This window comes from Siphateles boraxobius, unplaced genomic scaffold (genome assembly GCF_051911475.1).
Source record: "Siphateles boraxobius isolate OS27281-9 unplaced genomic scaffold, OSU_SipBor_1 33, whole genome shotgun sequence".
NCBI classification, from domain to species: domain Eukaryota; kingdom Metazoa; phylum Chordata; class Actinopteri; order Cypriniformes; family Leuciscidae; genus Siphateles; species Siphateles boraxobius.
In genome coordinates, this window is record NW_027508953.1 from 8768041 (window position 1) to 8792781 (window position 24741).

The 24741-nt window shown below is 37.0% G+C and overlaps 1 protein-coding gene across 19 annotated transcripts in view; it reads left to right on the top strand.

Moving 5' to 3' along the window:
- The window catches only part of pleca (plectin a), a 117820-nt gene that overhangs the window by 54460 nt on the left and 38619 nt on the right, over nucleotides 1–24741 (top strand). For 5 of the 19 annotated variants that reach the window (XM_077195372.1, XM_077195382.1, XM_077195386.1 and 2 more), the window contains 2 exons: nucleotides 20117–20178; nucleotides 24107–24196. In XM_077195372.1, the coding sequence (XP_077051487.1) occupies nucleotides 20117–20178; nucleotides 24107–24196 (152 nt within the window). Of the gene's footprint in view, nucleotides 1–2161; nucleotides 2325–4915; nucleotides 5498–11714; nucleotides 12132–17364; nucleotides 17693–20116; nucleotides 20179–22812; nucleotides 22828–24106; nucleotides 24197–24741 lie in introns of those variants that run through there. The other 14 variants (XM_077195371.1, XM_077195381.1, XM_077195380.1 and 11 more) reach the window with 12 other exon arrangements.

Genomic DNA, 24741 nt, shown 5'->3' on the forward strand with positions numbered 1-24741 from the left:
CATTAAAAAAATCATAAAGGAATTATGCTTAGGGCACCAAAATGGGTAGCAGCGGTACTGGGCATGGCAGTGAAAAAAAATCTGTTGAAAGTTTACACACCATCCACCAAACTCAACTTCCCAAGTCTGATTTTGCAGACAGCCATGGTGGAGAGATGATTTTCATTATATGATACTTGCAGTAAATATTAGTGTCTAATTTTAAGAGGTAGTGGACATGACAATAACATCCTATTTTATTTTATTTTATATTTTATAAACATCTGTTGATTTATCCCAATGGATGCACTTTTACTATAGTTTTGTTGCTTTAGTCAGTTTGGGTTATTTAAGTTTATAACAAGTATACTTCTGCTGCATTGGCTGTAACAAGGAAATTGAATATATTTTTCAATCTATATTTACAGTATACAGAAATGCATACAAAGACAAATATATTTAAAGGACATATACGTCTCAAGCAAAAGACATGTAGCCACATGACAGCTAATTAGCAGGGTTTTATGACTGAGTTCTGACTATTATTCTTTTCTTTATTTTTACTCTGATAAGGTAAACATGTACCATGTGTACTTACTACTACACACTGGCTGTAGTTTCCTGTTTAAGTGTAAGAAATGATATGATAAACAGGTTGAGCTGCACTGTTGCTACAGTTTAATGATGATCCCTCCATTTCATTCATTCTTTTAGTATATGTGCCTCAGGCTTTACTATTCTGAAGAACTGAATGTGTAACCAGTTTGTAGAGTTATGAGAAATATGAAGGGCAAACAAAACATCTATTTCTTTTGGTTTATAGAAGCTCAAATATCTCAGACTACATGTGTTGAGATGACAGAATTAACATGGTAATCCCATCCTAGTCGTTATTTAGTGTAAGCAATGGAACAAATCAGATGGCCCTAATATGGATAGGGTGATGACTTTGTCCAGCTGGAATGTCTGCAGAAAGTGTGTGTCAGAAATGCTGTGTCCATATGTCTGAGCTTTGACCTTCTGAGGTCTGAGATGCCCTTTTTAAAGCAAAGACCCCCACGTGGAGGTGCTTAGCAGGCTTGTCCGGTCTTTCTTCTCTCTGTTGTGTTTCTCTTTCCTCATGCACTCCGAAGGTAGTAAAAGTTTGACTGCTTTCTTATGTTATTATAGTGACTTAGGCTTTTGATGAGAGAAAAACGTTTTTGGGAAACTGTTTTGGCTTTAACTTTTTGTAAAAGGAAAATTTTTTCCAGGAATCAGTGACAGAAGCTGCTTTGTTGCCTTTTTTGAAAAACACAAAAGCGCCCGCGGCGAATCGATAACACCATAATCGAGGCAAAATGAGTGCTAGAATCCTCATGCCGCTCTCAGACAGACAGTCGATTTATGAGTCCAGAAGGACTGGCGCCCACAGAGAAATCTGAAAGTGATACGTTCTATCGGTTTCATAAGGTCTAAAGGGGTATATTAGGAAAAATGTTGCCTTTAAGAGAAATAGTAAAACAATCCTTAAACTCAAAATTCATTTAATCGAAAATTCTATTTTACCAATCCTTGACAATCTCTTATTATTTATACATTTTTAATGAATTAATGTATCACTCATATTTGGCCCATTTTAGACTTCATTCCATTATAGAATTATAGTTTCTTGTTTGTGCTTTACAGATGTCTTTACAAGGATTTTTTTAAGAGCTTTAAAGGTGAAGGGTTTCTTGGCATCTTGGTTCAGTTTTAAACAGCACAAAGAGGTCATAGGTCATGGCACAGGATGCAGCTTACGCCCCCTCACTGGATAAGGGGGACAGCTGCTCGACTCTATACTGCCACCTCCTGTTCACATATCCCTACAGAAACTTCATATTTAAAGTTAAGACAGACCTTTAATTCATTAATTATCATGGGACCAGGACACATTTACAGTCAGAGGCAGTTTACTATTTTAAAACAAACCATTCTGCTTTTGCTCCAGAAGTTTCCTTTCCCCAGGCAGATAAATGACACAGAAGAAGTAGGAGATCTGAGACCAATTAAAGTCCATTCATTTTTCCCTCTCTCTCTCCTTCTTTTGAAAATGGGCAAGAAACATGCTTGCTTCTGTAGTCTTGATGATCACATTAAGATGTTGCCAACTCAATCCCCCCCCCCCAAAAAAACGTATTTCCAGATTTAGCGCAGACTGCAGAGTGAAATAAAGACAAACAGGGTCAGAGAGACGAAAGGGAAACGCTGTCGTCCTTCAAGTTATTTTAGTTTAGTAAATCAGACTAATTGCTTTAAACAAGCTGTAATGGAGATTGATGATGGTAGATCCTTCATGGAGGATCTGATCCAGAAAGGCCAAGGTAGGCAAGATTTGATTTGCATATTTAAAGGAACACTCAGTCTGAATAAATACAAATATAAAAGCTTTAAATACAGGATTCTGATTCTGAAACTTGCTCCAATGTCAATTTGTTTCTCATCTTGACATTTGATTATGACTATATCTTCTAAACTAAACATACATCACTTGATTTATTGCTGTTTACATTGGCACACATCAGTATGCTAATGTTTTTTCTTTGCTAGATTTCTTGATGGGCGTTACTTTAAAAGAAATAGATGTGGAGTTTCCTAATTGGTTGTTACCTGTAACCTGTTACCTGTTACCTGTCTCATTTATATGTTTAAAAGCTACCCAAATGCAGTTATATTCTAAGTTGTTAGCACCATTTGCATCTGTATTTCTTGCCTGCTTTACTATTTTGGCACGTCCACTTTACATTTACAAATCCATGTAGAATTTGAACCTCTGAGGTTTTACTGCAAAAACCCCTGCAGATTTGAGTTGCAGTTGTTTGGCAGTCCAGATTTGCAAACCTAGTAGTTGAGGTTCCCATTTATTTTCTAATTCTAGCAAATTTAGGGACGTCCCACTGCTTTTTGACTTCAGAGGCATTACACAATGAGTTCTTTGTTAAATATAGGCTGGTTTGCACCATAGTCTTGTTTTCCATAAACTTCTTGAAAAAAGTACGGAAATAAATCCATTTGCTACGTTTATATAGTTAAGTGTATAATGAACTTCACCACCATTGCAGGGAGGCAGTTTCCACAGCGGAAAACATTTGGATTGAATGAAACCCATGTCCCTTTCTTTTTTTCTCTCTCCCTCCCTGTTTCCTTCCATGTTTTTCTCTTTTTTCCCCCCTCTTCTGACTGCTGTACGCCCCTCTGGATTTGATCAGCATACAATGTCTTGAGGTCAGATGTGCTACATTAGCAGTTGGTGTCAGTATTTTGCTTGAGAACGATAGAAGGGCCAATTTTGTTCAACATGAACCTCTGCTGCTGTTGCTGCCGATCTCGACCAGATGGTAGGTTGAAACTGAAGTACTTTCTCATTTTTGTGGACGATATTACAGGTGCATATTAATTGAAGCTGGGCATTGAATTGGACCCATTGTTCAGGGGGTCTTGCTCAAAGGGGACGTTTGTGTCATATATAATTTATATTGCGTAACTGCTATTCCTAATAATGTGGTTTTTGTGTTCATAGCAATTTAACGTGACTGCAGATTTTTAAAAGCTTAAGTGTGAAGCGTTTAATTTTAAATTCATTCAGTTCTGCTTGTGTTCTGCTCTATCTCTATTGTGTATCTCACCTGCCATCCATCTTATGCTCGAGGAATGGATGGCAGGTGAAACTGTACCACACCTAAAAGGAAGTGAGGTCAGAGTGTGGCCTGTAGAGGACGCCATTTTGGTTCTATCCATCAGCCCAGTTTCCAGTTCAGCCATGTAAACTAGATGTGTGCAAACTGCCCATGGGTGTGGTTTTGCAAGTTGCAACTTATCAAGTTAATACCTTTCTATTTATAGTTAATGTCTGTCTATCCATCTATCTGTCTCTCTCGCTCTCATTCTCTCACCTACCACTGTTTTATTCCCTATAACCTGGAAGATTATTCCTGTTAGATTGTGTGTGTGTTGGCGTGTACGTTTTTACAACCACAGCAGTGAGTGACGGGTATCTCGGGGTTGTTGCATAGCTATATGCCCGACCTGGATTCTCTTCTACTTTTAAACTCTTCCGTCGTCTCGTCTATGCATAGCATGCGTCCCGTTTAATGTGTCGCCAGCTCTATTTGCGGCGTCTTCATTCGGTAATGTAGAACTGTAACACCTGTGCCCCTCCCTGGTGCTTGGTCACATGGCCATAGATCACCAAGATGGTCATTGTAACAGTTTTAAAATGGCGGTGCTTGTGCAGTTTCATTTTAATGCCATTGCTTTGTACATTGCTCCAGTACTTTAATGTGATAGTAGATGCATAGTTAGTGTTTTATGACTTTGGGTGTGCCATGAGCTATGTGTTTGGAAACAAACATTTACAATAATATCCTTAACGACTGCACTTTAAGTACAAGAGTAATAGTGGTTAACTGTTTTGTAGGTTCTGCATGTTCTCAGTCCTTAATCTGTTTGTTCAGCTCTCTCCCGCCGAGGATTCAATAATATTTTGACATTTCTTTGTTGGTAGGAAGTCTAAGACATCTGTCAGTCTGCTTGGCATTTTGTTGCGTTCCCGCTGTTTAGAAATGAGAACCTTTTAATTGCCGGGGCGTATGGAAAGTTACAGCACATTGCTGAAGCTGGAAAACATATGGAAGTCATTTTCTGCTGAAAGTACAGTGCAGTTACATAATGAATGAGAGAAACTGCAAAAAAAATAACTAACATGCTATACAGTTATACATTTTCACTAAACTAACAAAAGAAGACAAAATAGTCTATCTGTGTTGATCCAGTAAAAAAAAATGTTTTATATTGCATACCAGAAAACCTTGGTACAAGACGTTATGTAATAGTAGACTCTTATCGGCTGGTGAAGGCAAGTGAGTGTGTGTATGTACAGTATGAGTGTGTGCACTCCCAAAAAAAAAAAAACCTCACTTATGTATTATTAACTTGAGCCGGAGACTCAAGCCCGAGTAGAGAGGGAAAAAAGCTCCTACAATGGATTATAAGAGAACAACTGTAGAGAAACAGGATCTCTTCTGAATCATAAGACTGCAGAGAACAAACTGGAGTGAACGAGCGTGCTTAAAACGGAGCACAGAAACAAAAAGTACGCAGGCAGTGAGCTATTGGTCAAGGCGAGAGTGGTTGTGAAAGGAGGTGGAGGAAGCTCAGACGCTTTTACCAGAGTCACGACTGAGAAAGAGAGAGAGACAGGGAGAAAAAATAAAAAAAGGACAGGAGGGGGGCAGCTGTCGTTTAGAGCTTTCGTACTTGGAGAAACTTTTTTGGCTGGGTACATTTTAAAGCCCCCCCTGCCTCCTCCCCCGTCCTAGCCTCCCTCACCTTTCACCTCCAGCCTTGCTCCTGTGTGCCGAGCTCACAAACTCAATCCCAGGCTCGATGCCGGCAAACCCGTCTGGAACTGTGTTCCCAACCCTGGTGGTTTTGGGGCATGTGGCCACCTTGATAGTCGTGTGGAGATGGATGCAGCGAAGAAAGCAAGCCAGCGAAGGTAAGATGAAAATAATTTGACACGCAGTGTTAGTTCTGATAGTATCGGACAGCGTTCGTCCTGCGTGCTGTTGCTCTCTCTGTACACATGTGCTAAACACCCTCAATTTCCCTCTACACCTCCCTCTCTCTCTCTCTTTTTTTTCTCTGGTGTGTTGAAACTGCAGGGTTAACCCTTTAAGTTCTGGACAGTGCAGAATGACGTCCTGGCTTTTGATGGGTTGCAGATGCGCGTGCTGTTGCCTGTGGTGAAAAGCTCATTCATTTGAAGCACTTTGTTTGGGTTTGAGTCACAATTCTGCCAGGCGTTTGTACCTGTAGTATAACCTGTATTTTGTTATTTGGTTTAAGGGCCTTTTACTTGACGTAATGCAACATCATTTTTATGAATGTCAATGTCCTACTACAGGTTGAAAAGCATATACAGTGTTGTTCCCATGTATTTAGAAGTGTCTTACTAGTATGTCGAGAACGCATATTGTTATTCTTAGTGTCTAGAAGGAGCCACCTGGTTTCAGTTGTCCAGACATGGCTTGCCTAAGGCAATGTACTGTAAGACATTCTGAAAAACTGTTATCATCTTGTCATCCTGTGAGGGCTGCAAGGACGTTTTTTCTGTAGTATGAAGGCAAAGCCCACACCCTAATCCTAACCTTCAAACCTGCCTTTTATCTGTCAGTCTATTTAAATAGATAGAGGAGTGGAAAGGTGACCAGTGTCTATAGGTGTGTCCTCGGTTACTGTCACTTCAGACAATAGCGCTGGGAGCATATTCTACCAACAGCAAATACTGACTTGAAAGCCGTAATTTACATAATGTGTGTTTATTTGTGCACTTGAATGGCATATTATTTGCATATATAGAGAAGTTCTAATAAAACTCTGTCTCTGTCTCACGTTATCAAGAACTAAACATTTTTCTCCATCGACCTTGCCTTTCATGGCATGTTGTTTTCATTGGCTCCATCTTTTGAAATACCTTCCTGTTTTGTTCAGCAAAGGAAATAAATTTTTGGATAGTAATTTGGATACTAGTGTAATGGCAAATGCATGTTATTTTTTTTTTGCACTACATATATATACCAGAATATACCTGGTTAAACAGATGGATCGTTCGTTGAAGGAATTCGTTTAATTGCATTTTCAGCATAATTCACTGTTCTGTTATTAATCTGTCCGTCGGGACTGGGTGTTGCCCTTGGGCGTTAGATATGTACTCAGGGCTTGTTTGACTGGTAAATGAAGGCTGTTGCGCTGGAGGACTGGTTACGTTGCATTCAGTCAGACACCTGCAGTGTACACTAGCTTTTCATGTTCCTGTGGTCTCGTCTTATATAAACCTGAAACTCCAGTTTGCGTTGTGCATTTTTTTTTTGTAGTAGTAGATAGTCATCATCTTATGAGTTGTTTTATTTCCTAATAGATATGTTACTGTAGCTATTATTGAGTATTTTAGTTTATACTACTGCTTAAAAGGTCAATAAGATTTTTTCTTTTATTCAGCAAGGAGGCATTAAACAAATCAAAAGTGACAGTAAAGACATTTATAATGTTCTAAAAGATTTCTAATCAAAGAATCGTAAAAATTGTATCAGTTTAAAATATTAAGCTGTGTAACTTTTTTTTAACATTGATGATAATCAGAAATGTTTCCTAAGCACCATACTAGCATATTAAAATGATTTCGGAATGATCGTGAGACATTAAAAAAACAGAGAGCAATGGAGTAAATTTCAGCAATGAATCGATTATATTTTAAAATAAAATAGAAAATTAAATTTTAAATTGAAGTAATATTGCCCAATATTACTGTTTTCACTGTATTTTGGATCATATAAATGCAAAAAAAATAAAAATTCTAAAAAACTTAAAAATCTTACTGACCCTAACCTTTTGAATGGTACAATGGTAGTGTGCTCAAGCTATTGTTAAAACCCCAGTATGTACCTTCCCTTTTCTGGGTACACTGACTCGGTTGGGGTTTTATGAGGTGAATTCTGGTGACAGTGCTAGCGGTTGCTCTTCATTAGAAGCAGGTGATCAGGATTACACAAAAGGTTATGTCAGTTTTAAGAGACTCTGTTGTGTGCCAGTTGAAACGGGGCCGGCTTCGGTCTGTTTGATCACTGAAGGTCATTCAGTTGAGGTGAGTTGTGAGCACTGGCCAAAGTAAAGGGGAGTTGTGTAAGGTTGAGTATGAATGTCAGCTGGATGTGGCAAGTTTAAGGAAGGTTATGTTAGGAATTCACCATAGCTAGTTTAAATTAAGCACACACTTCCTCTGCAGAGTACTCAGTGCCACGATAGTTTACTTGCTGTTAGTGATGTGTGTATCCTGGATACAACCAAAACACCAGCCAGACAACACCTGTGGGCTACATGAAGTTCTTGTCTTGGGGTTTTAAAACACGTCAGTCGTGTGCTCATTTGATCTGTGAGCAAATATCACACCGCATATCCTTAGCATGATGGTATAACCTTTACATCCAGTTAATATAGGGCTCTGCTGCCTACAACATGCTGGATTGTTCACTGGGAACCGAAAGTAACTCACTCACGCTAAACTCTTTGGATTCTTGCAACAGGGAACAATATAAGTCAACACCATTATAAGTTTGCTTAGAAGTATTGCCTACTAAAGGAAGGTGGTATTTGATTCTGGTCAAGCGTGTCCACTGCAGACTGGGAGTGGAACATGCCCAGTGCATTATGGATGTTGAACTTTCCTTCCTATTTGGCAAAAGGGAAGACAACTGATTTTTTTATCTGTTTTCTCTTGTCAAGTAGCACCGATATAATTATTTTATTTACCTGTCTTCTGCATAGGCAGCCAAGTCTTATTGAAAGCCCATTTTGCCAGTAATAAATTACCCCTTTAACTTTCTCTATAATTTAAATGCAGAGTACTAAAACCATGACTTTTTTTTTTTTACTTTTCAAAATTTATATTTATTTTTAAATTGAAAGTTAATTGACTATTATTCCAGGGCATTAAATCATCAACAATCCCATGGCAATTCATAACTATTTAACTTTTTTATTGCGAATCAGTGGCTAATTCTTATGAATTCAAAAAATTGAATTCATACTTTTCATATGATATGCTTTCACCCCGTAACAGGTATGTTTAGGGGTAGAGTTAGGGGTGGACCTTCGTGCTTACTTTTTTCTAATAATCATATGTATTTGTTTGATTCACATCATTCAAATTCATATGAAATGGCCAGCTTGTAGCATAGCTACGTCCCCCGTCAGATAATTGGGTTAATGTGGCTGAAACATCACATGAAGAGGTGATTTCAGGATTTCAAGTTGGCAAGAGTGCTCCATAATTTACCTTATAAGGGAGAGATTAGACTTAATTAGACCTCATAAGGAAGAGATTGTTGAAGCTTATCGTTTTATAAATACTGTACAGAGTTTCTGTGCTGTTTATTGTACCAAGGAAGTCTATGAGAGGGACTTGACCTGTTCATGGTCCCAGTGTATTGTTCCCATTGACCACACATTTAATATAGTTAGTATGAATAATGTTTCCCTTAGCTTCACAAAAATCAAAACAGTCATATCTTTCACTATGCCAGATATTTCTCAATTTCCCATAAACTCTGATGATTAGATAGCAGCTCTTCGGAAGATAAAGCACCATGTTTTGCTTACAGCCATGAAGCAGGAAGAAAAACATGCAGGAACATTAATGTTAGCTTAAATAGATCCATATGAAACATGTTTAAAAAAATGTAAAGGATAAAAGTCTTGTATTGGTGGAAGAATCTGGCACATCTGGCTCATCATCTGCTTACCTTTTGTTGCATTGTTCATCTGCGTGAGATATTGGAGATTTACCATTTGGGACATTTAGTAGGCTATATGCAGTTGTGTTGTCCAAATGTTTTTGGTGAAATAAGTCTCGGATGTGAAAACGAAACAATGTATTTTAAAGCAACACCAAGTAACTTTTCCTCTGCGGTGGCCATACAGGTTGTAAGCGGAATTGTCCATTACCACTGTCGTAAAATAATTTAGCCTACCGCAGCCTACTGTCGCACGCGCACGCACATGCTCTCTGTTTATCCAGCACCGGTTTTGGAATCAACAATGGCCACAGACAAGGTAGAGTATGATGCATAATTTTATGAAAGTATGATGTATTGCGACATCACAAACGAGCAATTGTAACGCTTGCCGTAAAGCAAGTCAAATTAGTCGTTTCTTATGTCTCATTAGAACTACAGAAACGCGACCCGATCTGGCAATCTTACATAGCGTGGATATATCAGATAAAGGATCGCAAAACTGTGGCATACGTTCATTTCACCATGTCACGACTTGATGAACCACTAAAATGATTTTGGAAACATTATTTTAAGGTAAAAAATCTTACTTAGTGTTGCTTTAAAAGTGTATTTTTCGCTGTTAGATCGTACTGTGTGAATTGCAAGAATGTACTGTGTGTATTCTTGAGGTAAGTGGTGCTTTTATTTACACATGACCAGAGATGCTCGTAGTCCTGGTTGCAGATGCAGTGTGGTGTGTGTGGTGTAGTGAGTCAGATGTTCTGAACGCGTCAACTATAAAGAATTCCCTCAAATGAAGTTCCTATGTTGAATGACTCACAAACATCATGAATCGTCTTCGTGTTTCTGAAAGCTTTTGGTTTGAGTCAAAGTCTGTTTTGTTACCCACCCCATTCATCTGTTTTCATTAAATGCATGATAAAATTAATTTTTACTGGCTTTTATAAGTCAAGTTTCACTGTATACCATAGCTCTTCACAACATATTTCAATACAGATAATAAAATTAAATGATAATGAAATTAAAATTATGTTGTATATCTAGAGTGAGGATGCTAGAGGAAAGAAGAAAGGTGAGATTGTTCTTTTGTGAGCATTTATGAAAAAAATATGTGCATTGTGAATGCTGTGAATTGGACGTTTATAGTTGATAGTGTAATTGATCTTTCTATTGAGCATGAGCGTATCGCCAGCTCAACATGTCCCACCTGTACTGGCACCGCCTTTGTTTGCATCCCTATTCAAATATTGAATAACCTGCACTCCAGCAGTCTTTGAATATCACTCACACTCACAGTTGAAACAGGAAATGAAAAACAAAACATAGCAGCATTAAAAAGCTCTCCATTATTGCTTTTAAATCCAGTTTAAACGCTCCCTTTTTGTCTTGATGCTGTGCCATTGTTTTTATTATTATTGTTGACGTTTATTCTAAATAGGCTATAGCCTACCCCTCCGTTATTGTATTTTTTCCCTCTTTGTTTTTTTGTTGTTTTTGTTTTCTATATATATGCCTTGTTTCTTATATTTGTATTGCTGTTTTTATCTCGGCTGTAAATCACCATCGTTTTAAAAGTCAAATTTACAGATCAAATTTACCTGATACTTGGTTAAACTATTTGCGTGCAATCTTAAATTGTGCAACTGCTGATCGTGTACGTATCAGGACGTTTTTCTGGTTAATTTGACATGACACCTGTTGCCTAACAACCGTATATCACCAGTGTTAGAATTTCTCAATGACTTCAAAAGGTCGATGTATATATTTTTTGAAGCCTATTTTATTCGGAGCGCTGAGGATCCTTTCGCCCTACCAAAAGATGTTGTCGCCTCAAGCAAACTAGCCTAAGCCTATATTTAACCGTCAACATGTTAAAGTTGTTAAAAAAAAGACATGTTAAAAAGTTTTAAACAAAACAGTAGAGTCTGTAACAAATTGATAATCGTATGGCTTTCAGTCTGACACCTAATGGCAATCGCTCGAGAAGCGTAGGCTACTGTTGCTATAGTTACGTCCTATAGCCTACAAACGTGACTTTATTTCGTGAGCTATTTACGAAAATATTTACGAGCTATTTTAGTAACCTAGGTTCTGGCAAATGTTAACATAGTTAACATTTGTGGTTTTACTTAAACGTTGTTTTAAGACCTCGAGAGTGCCTATAGGTTTAAAGCAGCTATAATACGAAGCCTGAAATTATCGATATGTTTTATGATATTCTTAGCCTATCTCAAAATAAGTCTTAAGAGCTTTCGGGTTAAACTGCTTGAATGCGTTTCTACATGGATAAACAATCTGGTTCTCCTTTCACACATGGTTTCAGGATGTTTTAACCAATCTGGGAAAAGACGCAAGTGAAATGGTTTAGAATAAAATAAAAAAACTTTCCCTTAATCAGTAACAGCGGCGAATAGCCCATTTGGGAGGAGGAATCACATTTCAATGCAGTCCGGGAGCAGAGTTTGTCCCGGAGCTCGAGCAGAATGAGCGCAGCTTCAAACACATTGCGATGGGTTGGGCTAGTATTGAGGTAAAGCTTTCACTGCTTTCCCAGTGAGACGCCCCTTCGTTTTTCAGTCCCAAAACAAATGTATTCAAACGTGTGCCGTCGATACAGAGTTTGGGGAACTTAACTAAACCAAACCAAACCACAGAGGGTCAGGGAGCGCAACCGTTTTTCCTCTGTGAACATGGCTGGCGCGGGTGACACTTCCACGGCAGCTCCGCCGTGTCTCGCTATATTCAGCCTGGATGTGATTTACGGACGCGGGAACTATATTCACGAGATGAGCTGCGGTGAAGTCGGACCGCATTTGTACAGCCGCATGTGCTGCGCAGGTATGTGATGTACTGAGGCTCCGATTTTTGCCGAATGCATCAGGCGAATAGGAGGAGTTCGATCTAGGAGGGGGAGGGGGGGGGGGGGAGTGGATGGGGGGCGATAACTGTGTGTGTGTGGGTACGCGCGCGCATGTGTTGTTTAGTTAAGGGGGGGGGGGGGGGGGGTAGTTAACCCGTTTTGTGCCAATGTTATAAACGTTCGCATGTTCCGTCCTACATGTAAGGTAGCCTACTCAGCATTTATGTTTTATTTTTGTTTGTCTGTTTTTTGGTGGGGATTGGGGGCATGCTTGTTTACTTTGAAAATATTTTCATTATATAGCTGACATGGTTGGTAATGACAGGAGTGTCCTGCAGTCTATAACACTTACGAAAAAAACTTTAAACATTTCCTTCTAGCATTTCCTTTTATTGACCGCCTAATAATTATTTATAGAATATACATGGAACCAGAATATAGGCCTACATGGAATATTACAGGGGTGCTGCATATGTGAGCGATCTATAATTGTGCAAGTTAAATTAATTTTCAACACCACAGAGCAATTTAAATAAAATATATATATATAATATATAAATATAAAAAAGTATATATAGTTTAAAATATTCATGTTAATATATACATTTTAAATTAAAACCTTAGTGCTGATAAAAGTAAATGTACATTTATAATGCAGTGTATAATCAATTGATATGTTATAAATTATATAATAAGACATATAAATGTAGTAATTTATGTATATAACGATTTTTATTTATACAATTAAAAATGTCAAAATATACAAATTACAACTTTGTGCATACATATATTTTAAATGTTTTTGAAAGAGGTCTCTTATGATCACCAAGGCTATTTATTTGATCAAAAATACAGTAAAAATATTGTGTAGTAATATAATATAAAGGCTAATATTATTACAATTAAAAATAACTGCTCCTATTTGAATATATTTATTTAATAAATTGTGATGGCAACGCTGAATTTTCAGCATCGTTCCAGTCTTCAGTGTCACATGACATGATATTTCAGAAATCATTATAATATGCTGATTTAATGCTCAAGATACATATCATATTATTATCAATGTTGAAATCAGTAATCATGATGCTTTTTTGTAACCATGATACACTAGTCTATCATTAAAAGCTTTGGTGTAAGGAAGTAAAAAAAAAAAAAATATATTGTTGGTTTTAACTTACCGTAAGTAAACTGGTTTGCCTAATTTTAATTTCTTTGAAATTAAAAAATGTAGTTAATACAATGAAGGAAATTGGTTTAATCAACAGAAACTCAATATTATGTTATCTGAGCCACATAAATTAAGTTGATTTGACAAAAGAAAAAATGTTGTGATAACAAATAATAAAAACAAATATTTTTTTACAGTGTACTTTTATTCAGCAAGGATGCATTAAATTATGATATGATAATATCTTATAATAACTGAGCAGCAAATCAGCATTTCAGAGGAGTCGTGTGACATACAATACTGCCTTTGTGAGCATGAGAGTCTTCTATACAAAAAACATTTCAAAATTGTACTTATTCTAAACATTTGACTGACTGGTAGTGTATACATTTCCTTATTTTTAGGGGCTCTGGAAGTACTTAGAGTTGTTTCACTAACTATAAACATGTGTAAGAGGAAAAATTGCATCTCAGCATCTCCTTCCTTTGGAAAAGTGCGCCTCACTGGACCAAAACCGCAATGACTAAAAATATTGGCGGGTTGTTCCCTAACTCACAGCTTCTGTATGTTTGGGTCTGTTGCCTCGGTAACCGGTCAGCTTTCATTTTCCACTGAAACTAAGTGACTGAAAAAAAGTTTAGACATGGCTACCAGCTGTGAGGAACACCAGTGTACAAAGAGAAATATGTTAAAATGATACATGACTTATGGTGCTTGTCCTTACCTCATCAATTAAGTGATAAAGTGGTTTAATTGTCTTTGCTCTAGCCAACTGGAACAGTGGCCACTAGAGGGAGACATTTTATTAGGCATCCCTTTCCTAAAGCCTTTTTTATGATGTTCTGGCAACCAAAGCAATGCCATGTTGCTTTTTTTCCCCCCTCAGTTTTATTTTTATTTTCTCCTCACCCTTCAAAGTCCAATAAAAATAATGTGAAGACTATTCAGTGTCCATCTATAACATAAATATAGGCTGTTTCAGTAAGATTTCCAGACACTATTTTTGCAGTGTAAACCAGGGCCTTTTATGTAAGTGTAAAAGCTTGAGAGAATGTGAGTATGTAAAAGAAGTCTGACCAGAACATCTTTTGCTAGCATTCCAGCCTTGTTTATGAATTAACTAGCAGATGTTTTCACACGTCTGACTGGCTGTTGGAGGAGGGGTCGTTGGTGTGAACCTGTCTTTTAAGAGTTATTATTAGTCATTGTAAGGAGTAGCGGCATTACGTACCTGATGAAGGATGAATTACTGCTTGAGTGTGTGTTTAGGTGATGTGTGCAGGTCATAGAATGAGCGAGTGACAGTTTGGGGTTACAGATCTCCCTCTGCGCCATCAATCACATCACACCTCTGCATCAACAACAACAACAACAAAAAATGAGCTTAAGCTGTTATGAGTTTTTTTTATTATATATTTTTTTATTATTTTCGAAAAAATGAGACAACTGACGGTATTTAAACTATTTAAGAACTAACAGAGTAATCTAATTTGAAATATGAATGGCTGTGCAAAGAAAAACAGTTAAATTATAAAAGTACAAAAGTAAATTATTAACTTCAATTAGTAGCAATAATTGATATGATCATTTATTTATTTTATATGTATTTAATAACCGTCATGTAGATGTAGGTCTGGGTTTTATCTGGTCAATGAATTTAATTAAATCTGGTCAATTATTATTATTATTAATTTGCAATTTATTAAATTATTATTATTTAACTTACATTTTGTAAATTTGATTGCACAAAATAAAATTAAGTTGTGATCAAATTTAGATCAAAAACAACAATACCAGATTTTTATCAGTTGAAAATGCATCAGTTTGTTTTGTGCGCATCAGAGTTGTATTTACTCTTAAGTTTTCTTAGGATATAAATGAATAGCATAAGTAAACATTGTCCTGTCTGCCCTAAGGACACTAAGGAAAATCAAATTCCAATGTCTGCAGAATCTGGCACCCTTCGTAAAACTGTCAGATTTTCACACTCTTTGCCCTTTATCTCTTTACATCTCATCACACACATGAGCTGAAGGGGTTGCCCCGTGTTATCAGTATGTTTTGATAAAGGATTAAGTGTGTATCTGGTCTGTGTGTGTTTTGTTATTGTGCTCTCAAATAGTGCTGAACTTGTGATTCCTGGCTGGTACCCGTGCATACACGTTATTTCTGTCTTACTCCTCAGAGGTATTATGTGACTTACATAAGGACTAAGGAATTAACCCGAGGACAAATTAGTTTCAAATGGTGCTAAAATACTTTTATAAAATTAAGTCTGAGCATCTTCAAGATTGTTTGATTATTCTTTAAAGCAGTTCACAGTAGATAGTTCTATTACACACAGAGGTTTTTTACTGTTTATGTACAACAGTTTCTTAGATGTTTACAAGTGATTCTGACACTTATTTATAACTTAATAACACTGAATTTCCAGATTTTTTTATCAACTAAAATACAATTTTAATTAATTACTGTATTTTCATAACACTGACACAATTCTCACAAACCTTAAATATACAGTAATACTTTTGTCAGATTTCAGTCATTCGGTAAAAAGCTCTGACTTACTCGTTGAGTTCATTCAGTGGATTCATCAGACAGATAACTTGGAAGCTTTTCCTTTCAACTACTCTGATCACATCTGATATCTGTGTGCAGATTTATAGACTTTGCATTAAGTTGCATTTCATATTTTAGCTCATCTCATTACATTTGTTGTGTTGCTGTAAACCAAGAAAACATTGCTAGTGGCTCTTGTTAGCGGCGTCTTCAGTCAAGGCAGATGGGTAATAGCTCCAGGTCTTCCAGCTCAAGCCTAGACAGGCCACGTCCCTGAGCTGCAATGCAAAGAATCCTCCATTCCTACCTGCGATCCGCCTCCCATCCTTTCCAACACAGAGATTGTCTGCGAGGTTAGGGTTCCAGTCACACCTGTGCACTCAGGAATATGACTCTTCGCACTCCTTCCAGTACATACGCACTTGCACACACTTCAAAGAAGTGACTTGCTTGTCATTTGTTGTGCTGCTGATAGTAGGGGTCCATTGTTCGGGGAAAGAGAGGCTCTTTGAATCTTTGCATCATCTGTTTGTATTCACACACACTCGTTTCAAATGCTGCTTTTAGGAGATGCCTTTATTGCAACCACACATGCACAGGCGTTCTCTTGTGTTCAGCCGCATTTTTGCCTGTCTAGGATGACTTTGGCAGGAATGCATGAAATAATGTCTTTGTTGCGACTATCTACATCAATCAAAGAGCATCAGCGACTCCTGACACTGAAAATCTGAACCTCCTACTTGAGACTACAAGAGCCTTTCTGTGTGACTCCTGAAATTAGTCACATTTTCCCTTATGAGTGGGATTTCCCGGTTGGTGGAACACCAACCCCCTCCTCCCCATCCCAAACAGACTGAATACCCAGATGGAAACAGACCCTCGCCTTGATTTTCCCTTGGTACATAACATGGTGACTTATTTTCCATTGCTTGCTACTGAAGTAGCTTGTACAGTAAAATAACTTGCTTATACCAATTTTTCGTCCTAACCATGTCAAAAAGTCACTCCGCCCACAGTGACATCTGATAAGTCCAAAATTCTGTAGATTAAACATCAAAAATGTTCTGATTGGCTTTGAGTTTACAGACAATTTACTGTGTTCAGACTTTTCACTGGTCATATTCCCAGGGCAGCTGCTTCTGTTGTGTTCGCAGATGTGAGCTGCGGTAACTGTTAACGATTTTCAAAGTATGCAAGAAATGTGCGGCTTTTGTGCTTCTGAGCGTATAGTATTTAAAAAAGAACGATAAATCTTATTCTCTGCTGTGGTTTTCATTTTTCACTAACGTTTTGCTGTTTGTCATGTCATTTCCTCAGCTGTACACCATCAACATGTGGTCAGCCACAATGGGTTTTTTGTGTGCGTGTTCACACTTTTTTCAATCACACAAATTTAGAGACCCCCATTCAAAAAAGAGGGCTGCTTTTTTATTTATAGCCTAAAGGCAGGTATTTAGCTAGAAGTGTGGACAAAGAAAGCCAAGGGAGAGAGAGAAACAGAACTGAAGGGGAAGAAAAGGGAGAAAAGGGAGGGTGAATCGAGCAGGCTTGGAACACACCCACTCGACTGCATGGGTCCTTCTTTTTTGCTTTTTGAAACGCCAGACTGGGTGAAAAGAAACAGTTCAGGTGGTTTAAACAGGTCGATAGAAAGTGTGAAACTGTGGCTTTACTGAAAGAACTGAAGTGCAGGAATGGCTGTATATCAAGGGTACAGAACGTACTCCACTGACAGCGTCGGCAGTGACGTGGTCTTCTCGGAGGAAAGTCCCTACCAGGGGATGCTCAGGGCCATGGATGAAAGAAAAGGTACAGCGGAAATTGTTCGTTTGATTCTTCATTCTTCCGTGCTAGCTATTAGACACCAAATCGATCTATTTTTGATATCCTATTTAATCTTTGCTTGATAAGTTCTGCAGTATGATGTTAACATCTGCATACGTAATATGTAATTTTGAGCTAAAAGGACTATTTTTATAATTGGCACACATTTGAGGTTCCTTTATCTATTTTAACATTATGCGATCAAGTTATAATTCTGCATCACAATTGGGTCTCCATGGACAGGTGAAAAGTACTTGTAATCTTTCCAACTAATGATAAGATGGGAAAGATGTCAAATGGATGTTTTGGGGCTCCAAAAGGAGGGGCCATTGCAAAGGCGGAACCCAAATCTGGGTTTTGGTCCCGTGTGCACACGATTGGCATGTTGGAAAAGAGGTCACAGGTTTGGTACAGCACAGCTCAAACATTGTATATGTCCTTGATTTATTTCTGACTATAATTTACACTGACTTATTACTTCATACGGTAAAACTCTATTCCCTCAAGCTACGCTTTCAGTTTTACGAGTGTCAAATTCAAGCTGCTGTGCAGAGGAATGCGTCTTCCCTCAGATCTTGCGTTTCTCCTTGTCAGACCATGAAAGCTTGAAAACCTAAACTTAACTAGGCTTTTATGTCGAATATGCATGTAAGGCGTTACTTTTCGGTGAGTTACCTTTCAATCAGGCTCTGCATGTCTGTTGAAGTTTTGCTTGGAATTTAAAGTGCCACCCTGATCTGGCCTTTGACCTTTGCAACACACGTCTTAGAGCTGTTCTCAGACCAGCTCGCTGATGGAAATGATCACTTAGACTTCCAGATGCTCAAGACTGCAGTAAAACGCACCACCTGAGTCGTCTTTTCATGTCTCCACATGCTTCTGAATGTTTTGTGGTTATCAAAATGTTTATGCATTTTATGCAGTGTAATATGTAAAAAATGTAACAAGGTTTCTCAGTTGTGGTTGACTAGATAGATGTGTATTGTTTCATAAAGGACTTAATACAATGAGTCATTATGCTTTCACAGGAATTGGTTTTCGTGATAGCACGAGTTTTGAGGAACAGGAAGTGACATAGTGATGCCAACTGGCGTTGTCACCGTGGCAACAGAATGACAGAACAACAACATGCATCCAATGCCCTGCAGCTGTTTTGGTACAGCTAGTTGTCCTGCATTATGTTATCTTGTAGTGTTTTGATGATAAACAGAACTTTGGAGGTCATATCACAAGAATTTCTGTCACGCTTGCTGGCCATCAGAAACATCATCAGTCCTATAGCTTTATCTGTGACAGCGAGCTGATGTGCTTCCTGTAATCTTCTCCAAATGTCCTTTAACTTCAGCTCCACTTTTATTGTCCTGTTTACTCTTATTGCTTGCATGCTAGCTCAAGTGTAACATCAGATAGTCAGAAAGGAACCTGAAAGTGGCATTTATACTGTTTTTATCGAATCGCTTTCTTATATTAGCCTATGTCATGAAGCATTTTCACAAGATCATTGTGAAAGCCATTAGATTACTTCTGGAACATCTCATTCCTTTAGCACACCTTGAAGCAAGTTTCCAAATAAATGTTTAATGACATTGATGATAGTAATTCAAGATGAAGGTAAGTACGGAACATTTGAAAGCTTCTTAACAAATTGAGGAGCAAATAAAATAGTAAAACAGTGCTGGTAGAACCTTATTTGAGTTCAGTCATGGGTTTCTCAGAAGCATCTTATTCCCGGTACACATTGTAAAATTTTAGGATGTGCCAAACAAAAGATGACCAATCGTGGCAATTTCTGTGGCCGTGGCTCCTAAATTGTAGTCCTACTTTGGACAGTGAGAGAGGTTCAAAGTCGGCCATTGTCATGGTCTTATGACCAAAGACATCCTGCGATATTTTTCTGTAGGGCTGGGTAAAAATATCGATTCATCAATGCATTGCAATTATTTGTTTCTCAATTCAATATCGATTCATCAAATCCTATGAATCGATTCAGCCCACCGGCCAACGGAACATTATAAATGTTTTTGCTGTCACTTTTGATTACATTTAAAGTGTACATTTAAATTCAGTGCCTTTGCTGAATTAAAAATATAATTTCTATCAAAAAAAATATTACTGACCCCAAACTTTTAAATGGTAGTGCATTTTTATAGTATGAAAAGTATATTTAAAACTATAATGACAAATCACATGCCAATATGATGAAAAACGAATGACAATTCCTCTAAGCCTTTGCTTCTCTAAAATCCTCTCAATGTGGAACCACATAGAGCACTATTATCTGAGAATAAAGAGAACTACTCATCAATTCAAAAGTTTCCATTAGTATGCTATACCATTCAGTGGTTTCCAGTGTTCCTCTCTGATTTGACTCCGTTTGACTGTTTTTTTTTTACTTTTTGTGTCTTGCAGATGAACGGGATCGAGTACAGAAAAAGACCTTCACAAAATGGGTGAACAAGCATCTGATGAAGGTATTACCATCCAGATAAGAAATTCAAACAATCGCAAGCAATTCTAAGTTTACAGCTGTATACAATTACTCAAGGTGCTTGGGAATCATACAGTCACAGAGATTCAATTGAATCGTATTGTGAATCATATGCGATGTGGATGTTCCTTTTGCTCAATGGCTTGATTCTACACTCTTAAAAATAAAGGTTCTTTATTGGCATTTCCTGTTCCATGAAGAAGCTTTAACATCCATGGAACAAAAGGTTATTTATAGTGGAACAATGCTTCTTTAGATTTTTTTAAATGTTCTTCACACTAAGAAAAAAAAGGTTATTTAAGAACTGTTGACAACTACAAATAATAAGTGACAGCTGCTTGATTGGGAACTATTAGCACATACTAAAACGACACAGAAAACATAATTATTTGTCTGTCAAAACATGAAAAATAACAGGGTATGACGAAGTGCAAGAGTGAAAATGATAGGAGCGTGTGTGAGAGAGAATTGAGAGAAAAGCCATCAGTTCAATGGGATATACAGTTTTTGTTTGTCTAATCTGTATGTGAAAACATATGGTGAATGTACTGTAATGCCAAAGTGCCACCGCTGCGGAGATCATGGTGGTTAAATAATCATCCTGTATAGACCAAGTGCACTGCACTGCTGAAAGGTGCTGTTTATTTATTTATGAGTGTTTGAGGATGAGTCATCAACATCTGGTCTCATTTTATATCCCCTAAGAAACAGATCGTTTTCTTGGTACCACTTGTATTTCATCCGACAGTCTGGCCCACAGGCGCCCCCTGCCCTGCCCTGCCCTGCCCTGCCCTGCCCTGCCCTGGCTGCTTCCACGAGCAGTTGCGCCAATTACAAACAAACAAACAGAGAAGCATAATGAGTGATGCTTCATTGTACTGTACAGTGACAATTAGATCAACAATTGTCAAAAAAAACACTATTTTAACTATTTTAATTATTAAACATTCAGCTCTTATGACCTCATATTAGACATTAAATATTTGTATATTTAATGTCTGTGTATTGATAGAAGTGTTGATTGTGTGTATATATATATATATATATATATAAAATTCAAATTAAACAAAGGCAGACCCTTTCTTTTGCCTTAGTTTTTTTACTTAAAGCAAAATAAAGCAACAACAAAAATAGTTTAAAAAACTCCCATCAAGGATATGGGTAAAAAGTATCTTTCTCGTGCACAAGCTGAATGTGTAGAAATATATTTAACAAGAATTTTCTTTTTAACCATAGTGGATCTTTAAAATTGTCTTCATGTTCTGCAGGGTTCGTACATGGTGCTTGAAGTACTTGAATTTGACTTTTTGAAATTTAAGTCTTGGTAAACCCTTGAAAACGGACATATTTTTGAAGAGGTCCTTGAAAAGTGCTTGATTAGTTATGATTAGTGTTTTCATTAAATCAATCTTTTCAATCAAAATTAACGCTGCAGCCTGACTGAGATATAGAGCTATTTCGCATGGCTATGAGCATGATATTAAGTATATGATATACTTTCATTTAAAGAACTTTCATTCTTCAGGTGAGGTCAATCATATATTAATAGAAAAAATCAGTTTGAATGAGGAAGGTGATATCCTTGTCATATCCTTTCAATGGTTAAGGGGATTTCCCATGTCTGACAGCGCTGGTCAATGGATTGATCTCTATGAAGTAAAACATCAGATACCTTATATTTGTAATTTGATTAAAAAAATATAATAATAATAATAAAAAAATATATATATTTAAAAAAATATATATATATATATATATGTGTGTATATATTGTTTGAAAAGTGTTCATTGTAGTCCTTGAAAGTCATTATATTTCACAGAATCTGTATGGACCCTGTTTAGGCTACATCTAAAAAAAAAAGTAAAATAAATAAAACTATAATAATCAATAAAAAAATTGAAATAATCATTAAATTATAACATTTAATTATTAAAATAAAATAGTTAAGCACTTTTCATTTTGACTGAAGCTTTTATTTTTTGAATTGTGCTAGGCTGATTTTTCTTCCTCCGAGGAGACGTAGGGTTTATTTGGTGGTCTGCAGTTCAGATCCAGTGACTCAGAGGCTTTGCTGTGGGTTGTTCGTGTGCCGTTTGGGATGGAAACCTGGGACAGCAGCAAAGCCTTTCTGTCTCTCGTTTCAATCTGGGCACAGAGAACGCCAGCCTTAAAGATTTAAAAGGTTTATTAAGAATGAATTGCCAAAATGATGGTTTCAGCAGATGTGTTAGTGGTGTTTCATTGCGGTTTCAGGCTTAATAATAGCTTGGAATTACATTCAAAAGACAATTAAATATAGATGTTATGTCACATGCAGTATGTGCAGTGCTCTGCCATATTTGATTTGTTGCTTCATAATTGAATATTCAAGCTAAACAAATATATTTAGTTTCTGCCATACATTTAAATGTCCATTAAAAGATTCAAATCAAATTAAATGTTATATTCACACCATCATACAATACTCTATTACAGTGTCATCTGTGCTCATTTCACTGTTATATCTGTTTGTCTCTCACTGTCTATCTTACAGTTCTCATTGTATTTCCCATCTGTTCCAACCTTTCTCTTTTTTATCTTTCCATTTTTCATCCTTTCCTCCATGTGTCTATGTCAGCACTGGAAGGCAGAGGTAGGTGGTGTCTGTGATCACACCTTTGCAGAGTGACATCTCTTATGACCTGCATGGGTTTCACATGCACCCTAGTTTCCTATATCTGAACCTAGAGCTAACACACACACTCCCTGCCTTCCTTGCATGAAATGCAGTTTTCTAACACTTAAGATGTCCCCACCCTTGTGTATTCTGTCTCCTGTAGTACTCACTGTGTTTACTGCTTCAGCCTCCTGATATAGACATTTGTCAGTTTCATTAGATACAGTGGCCCACAAATGTATGAATTTTATAGTACAGAACCATCTAACTTCACTTTCCTGAGCCATTTGTGTTAATATTAAAATCCCAAGGTTATTTTTAATGGATTTTATTGTAAACTGGTGTTAGTTACCACATTGTAAACTGAGTCACAAATTATTTATTTATTTTTTCAGTTTATATGACCTTTACCCATATTTTCCGCAGAGACTGGAAACATCATGATATTTGCGGCTTGTATGTTTTGTTTGTAGTCTTAATGCTTACAAATTTGTACGGGTATGTTTTTAAATTAACTTAAAACTTTCTTCTAGATAGAAATATGGGGTGATGATAATAAAACAATAGGTAATGTATAGTCAGATGGTCTTCATCAAAAAATAAAATTGCCTAACAAGTAATTTAGAAGTTGACATACTGTACAATTATTTTAAATACTATACCATTCAAAAGTTTTATGTTGGTAAGAATTTTTAATGTTTTTTTAAATCATTTTCTGCGTTTATGCTGTAAAAAATACAGTAAAGTAGTATTTCATAATACTATAAAATATTATTATAATTTAAAATAATTATTTTCTAGATTAGTATATATTTTAATATGTAATTTACTCCTGTGATGGCAAAGCTGAATTTTCAGTCTTCAGTGTCACATGATCCTTCAGTAAAAAATTCTGATATACTGATTTGATGCTCAAGAAACATTTCTTATTATTGTTGAATTACTATTTTCTTTTCAGTATTTTTAGATTAATAGAAAGTTATTTTATTGGAAATAAAATGGAAATATTTTGTGACATTATTAATTTCTTTACTGTCACTTTTGATCAGTTTAATTCTTAAATAAAATATATTTTTTCAAAAAAAAAAATTCCCACTAGCCCCAAATATTTGACTTCCTGATGCTATACAGTCAATCAGTTATAAAAATCAAGCATTTCTGTGTTATTAGCATAATATTTCTTAATCATACAGTCTTCCACTTCTCACAATTTCCATAATTTGTAATGTTTTCCTTTTTTTTTTTTTTTTGTCAGGCCCAGCGACACATCACAGACCTGTACGAGGATCTCAGAGATGGACACAACCTCATCTCACTGCTGGAGGTGCTGTCTGGAGAGACACTGGTAAGTTAATGCTGATGTGGGATCACGTTTTCCCTCCACAACCCTATTCAAAACCTAGTTCCAAACATCAGTCTCGCAAGGCTAACTCTCACCACCTGGATCTGTTCCCTTAACATAAGCCCCTCCTCTACCTGTGTCCTCTTGCTTTATAGACCCCTATAGTTTGTGTTTAATTGAAGTTACCCTTCAAATCTGCATCTGATTGGATAGTCCTATAGTTTTAACACCCTCAATGTCGTGTCCCTCAGATTTGTTTTGCATGTATCAATGGTTGACATCTGGCATTCAAATCTGTATGACCAGTGGGCGTAACCATGCATACAGAGATGTGTTGGTAGGAATGAATGCTTCCTCACATCTCCCATTCCTGATAAGCACTTCTACTGTGACTGTGTTTTTTTTGCATTGCGTCTCACTCCTTTAACACATTAACAATCTGACATTTTCTGCCTCAGTTTCAACTCTGCACCGGTTTGACCCCCTTGACCATTCCTTTTTCAACTTCCTGTTTGCTCACCTCTGCCCTGACCTTGACCCCTTTGCCT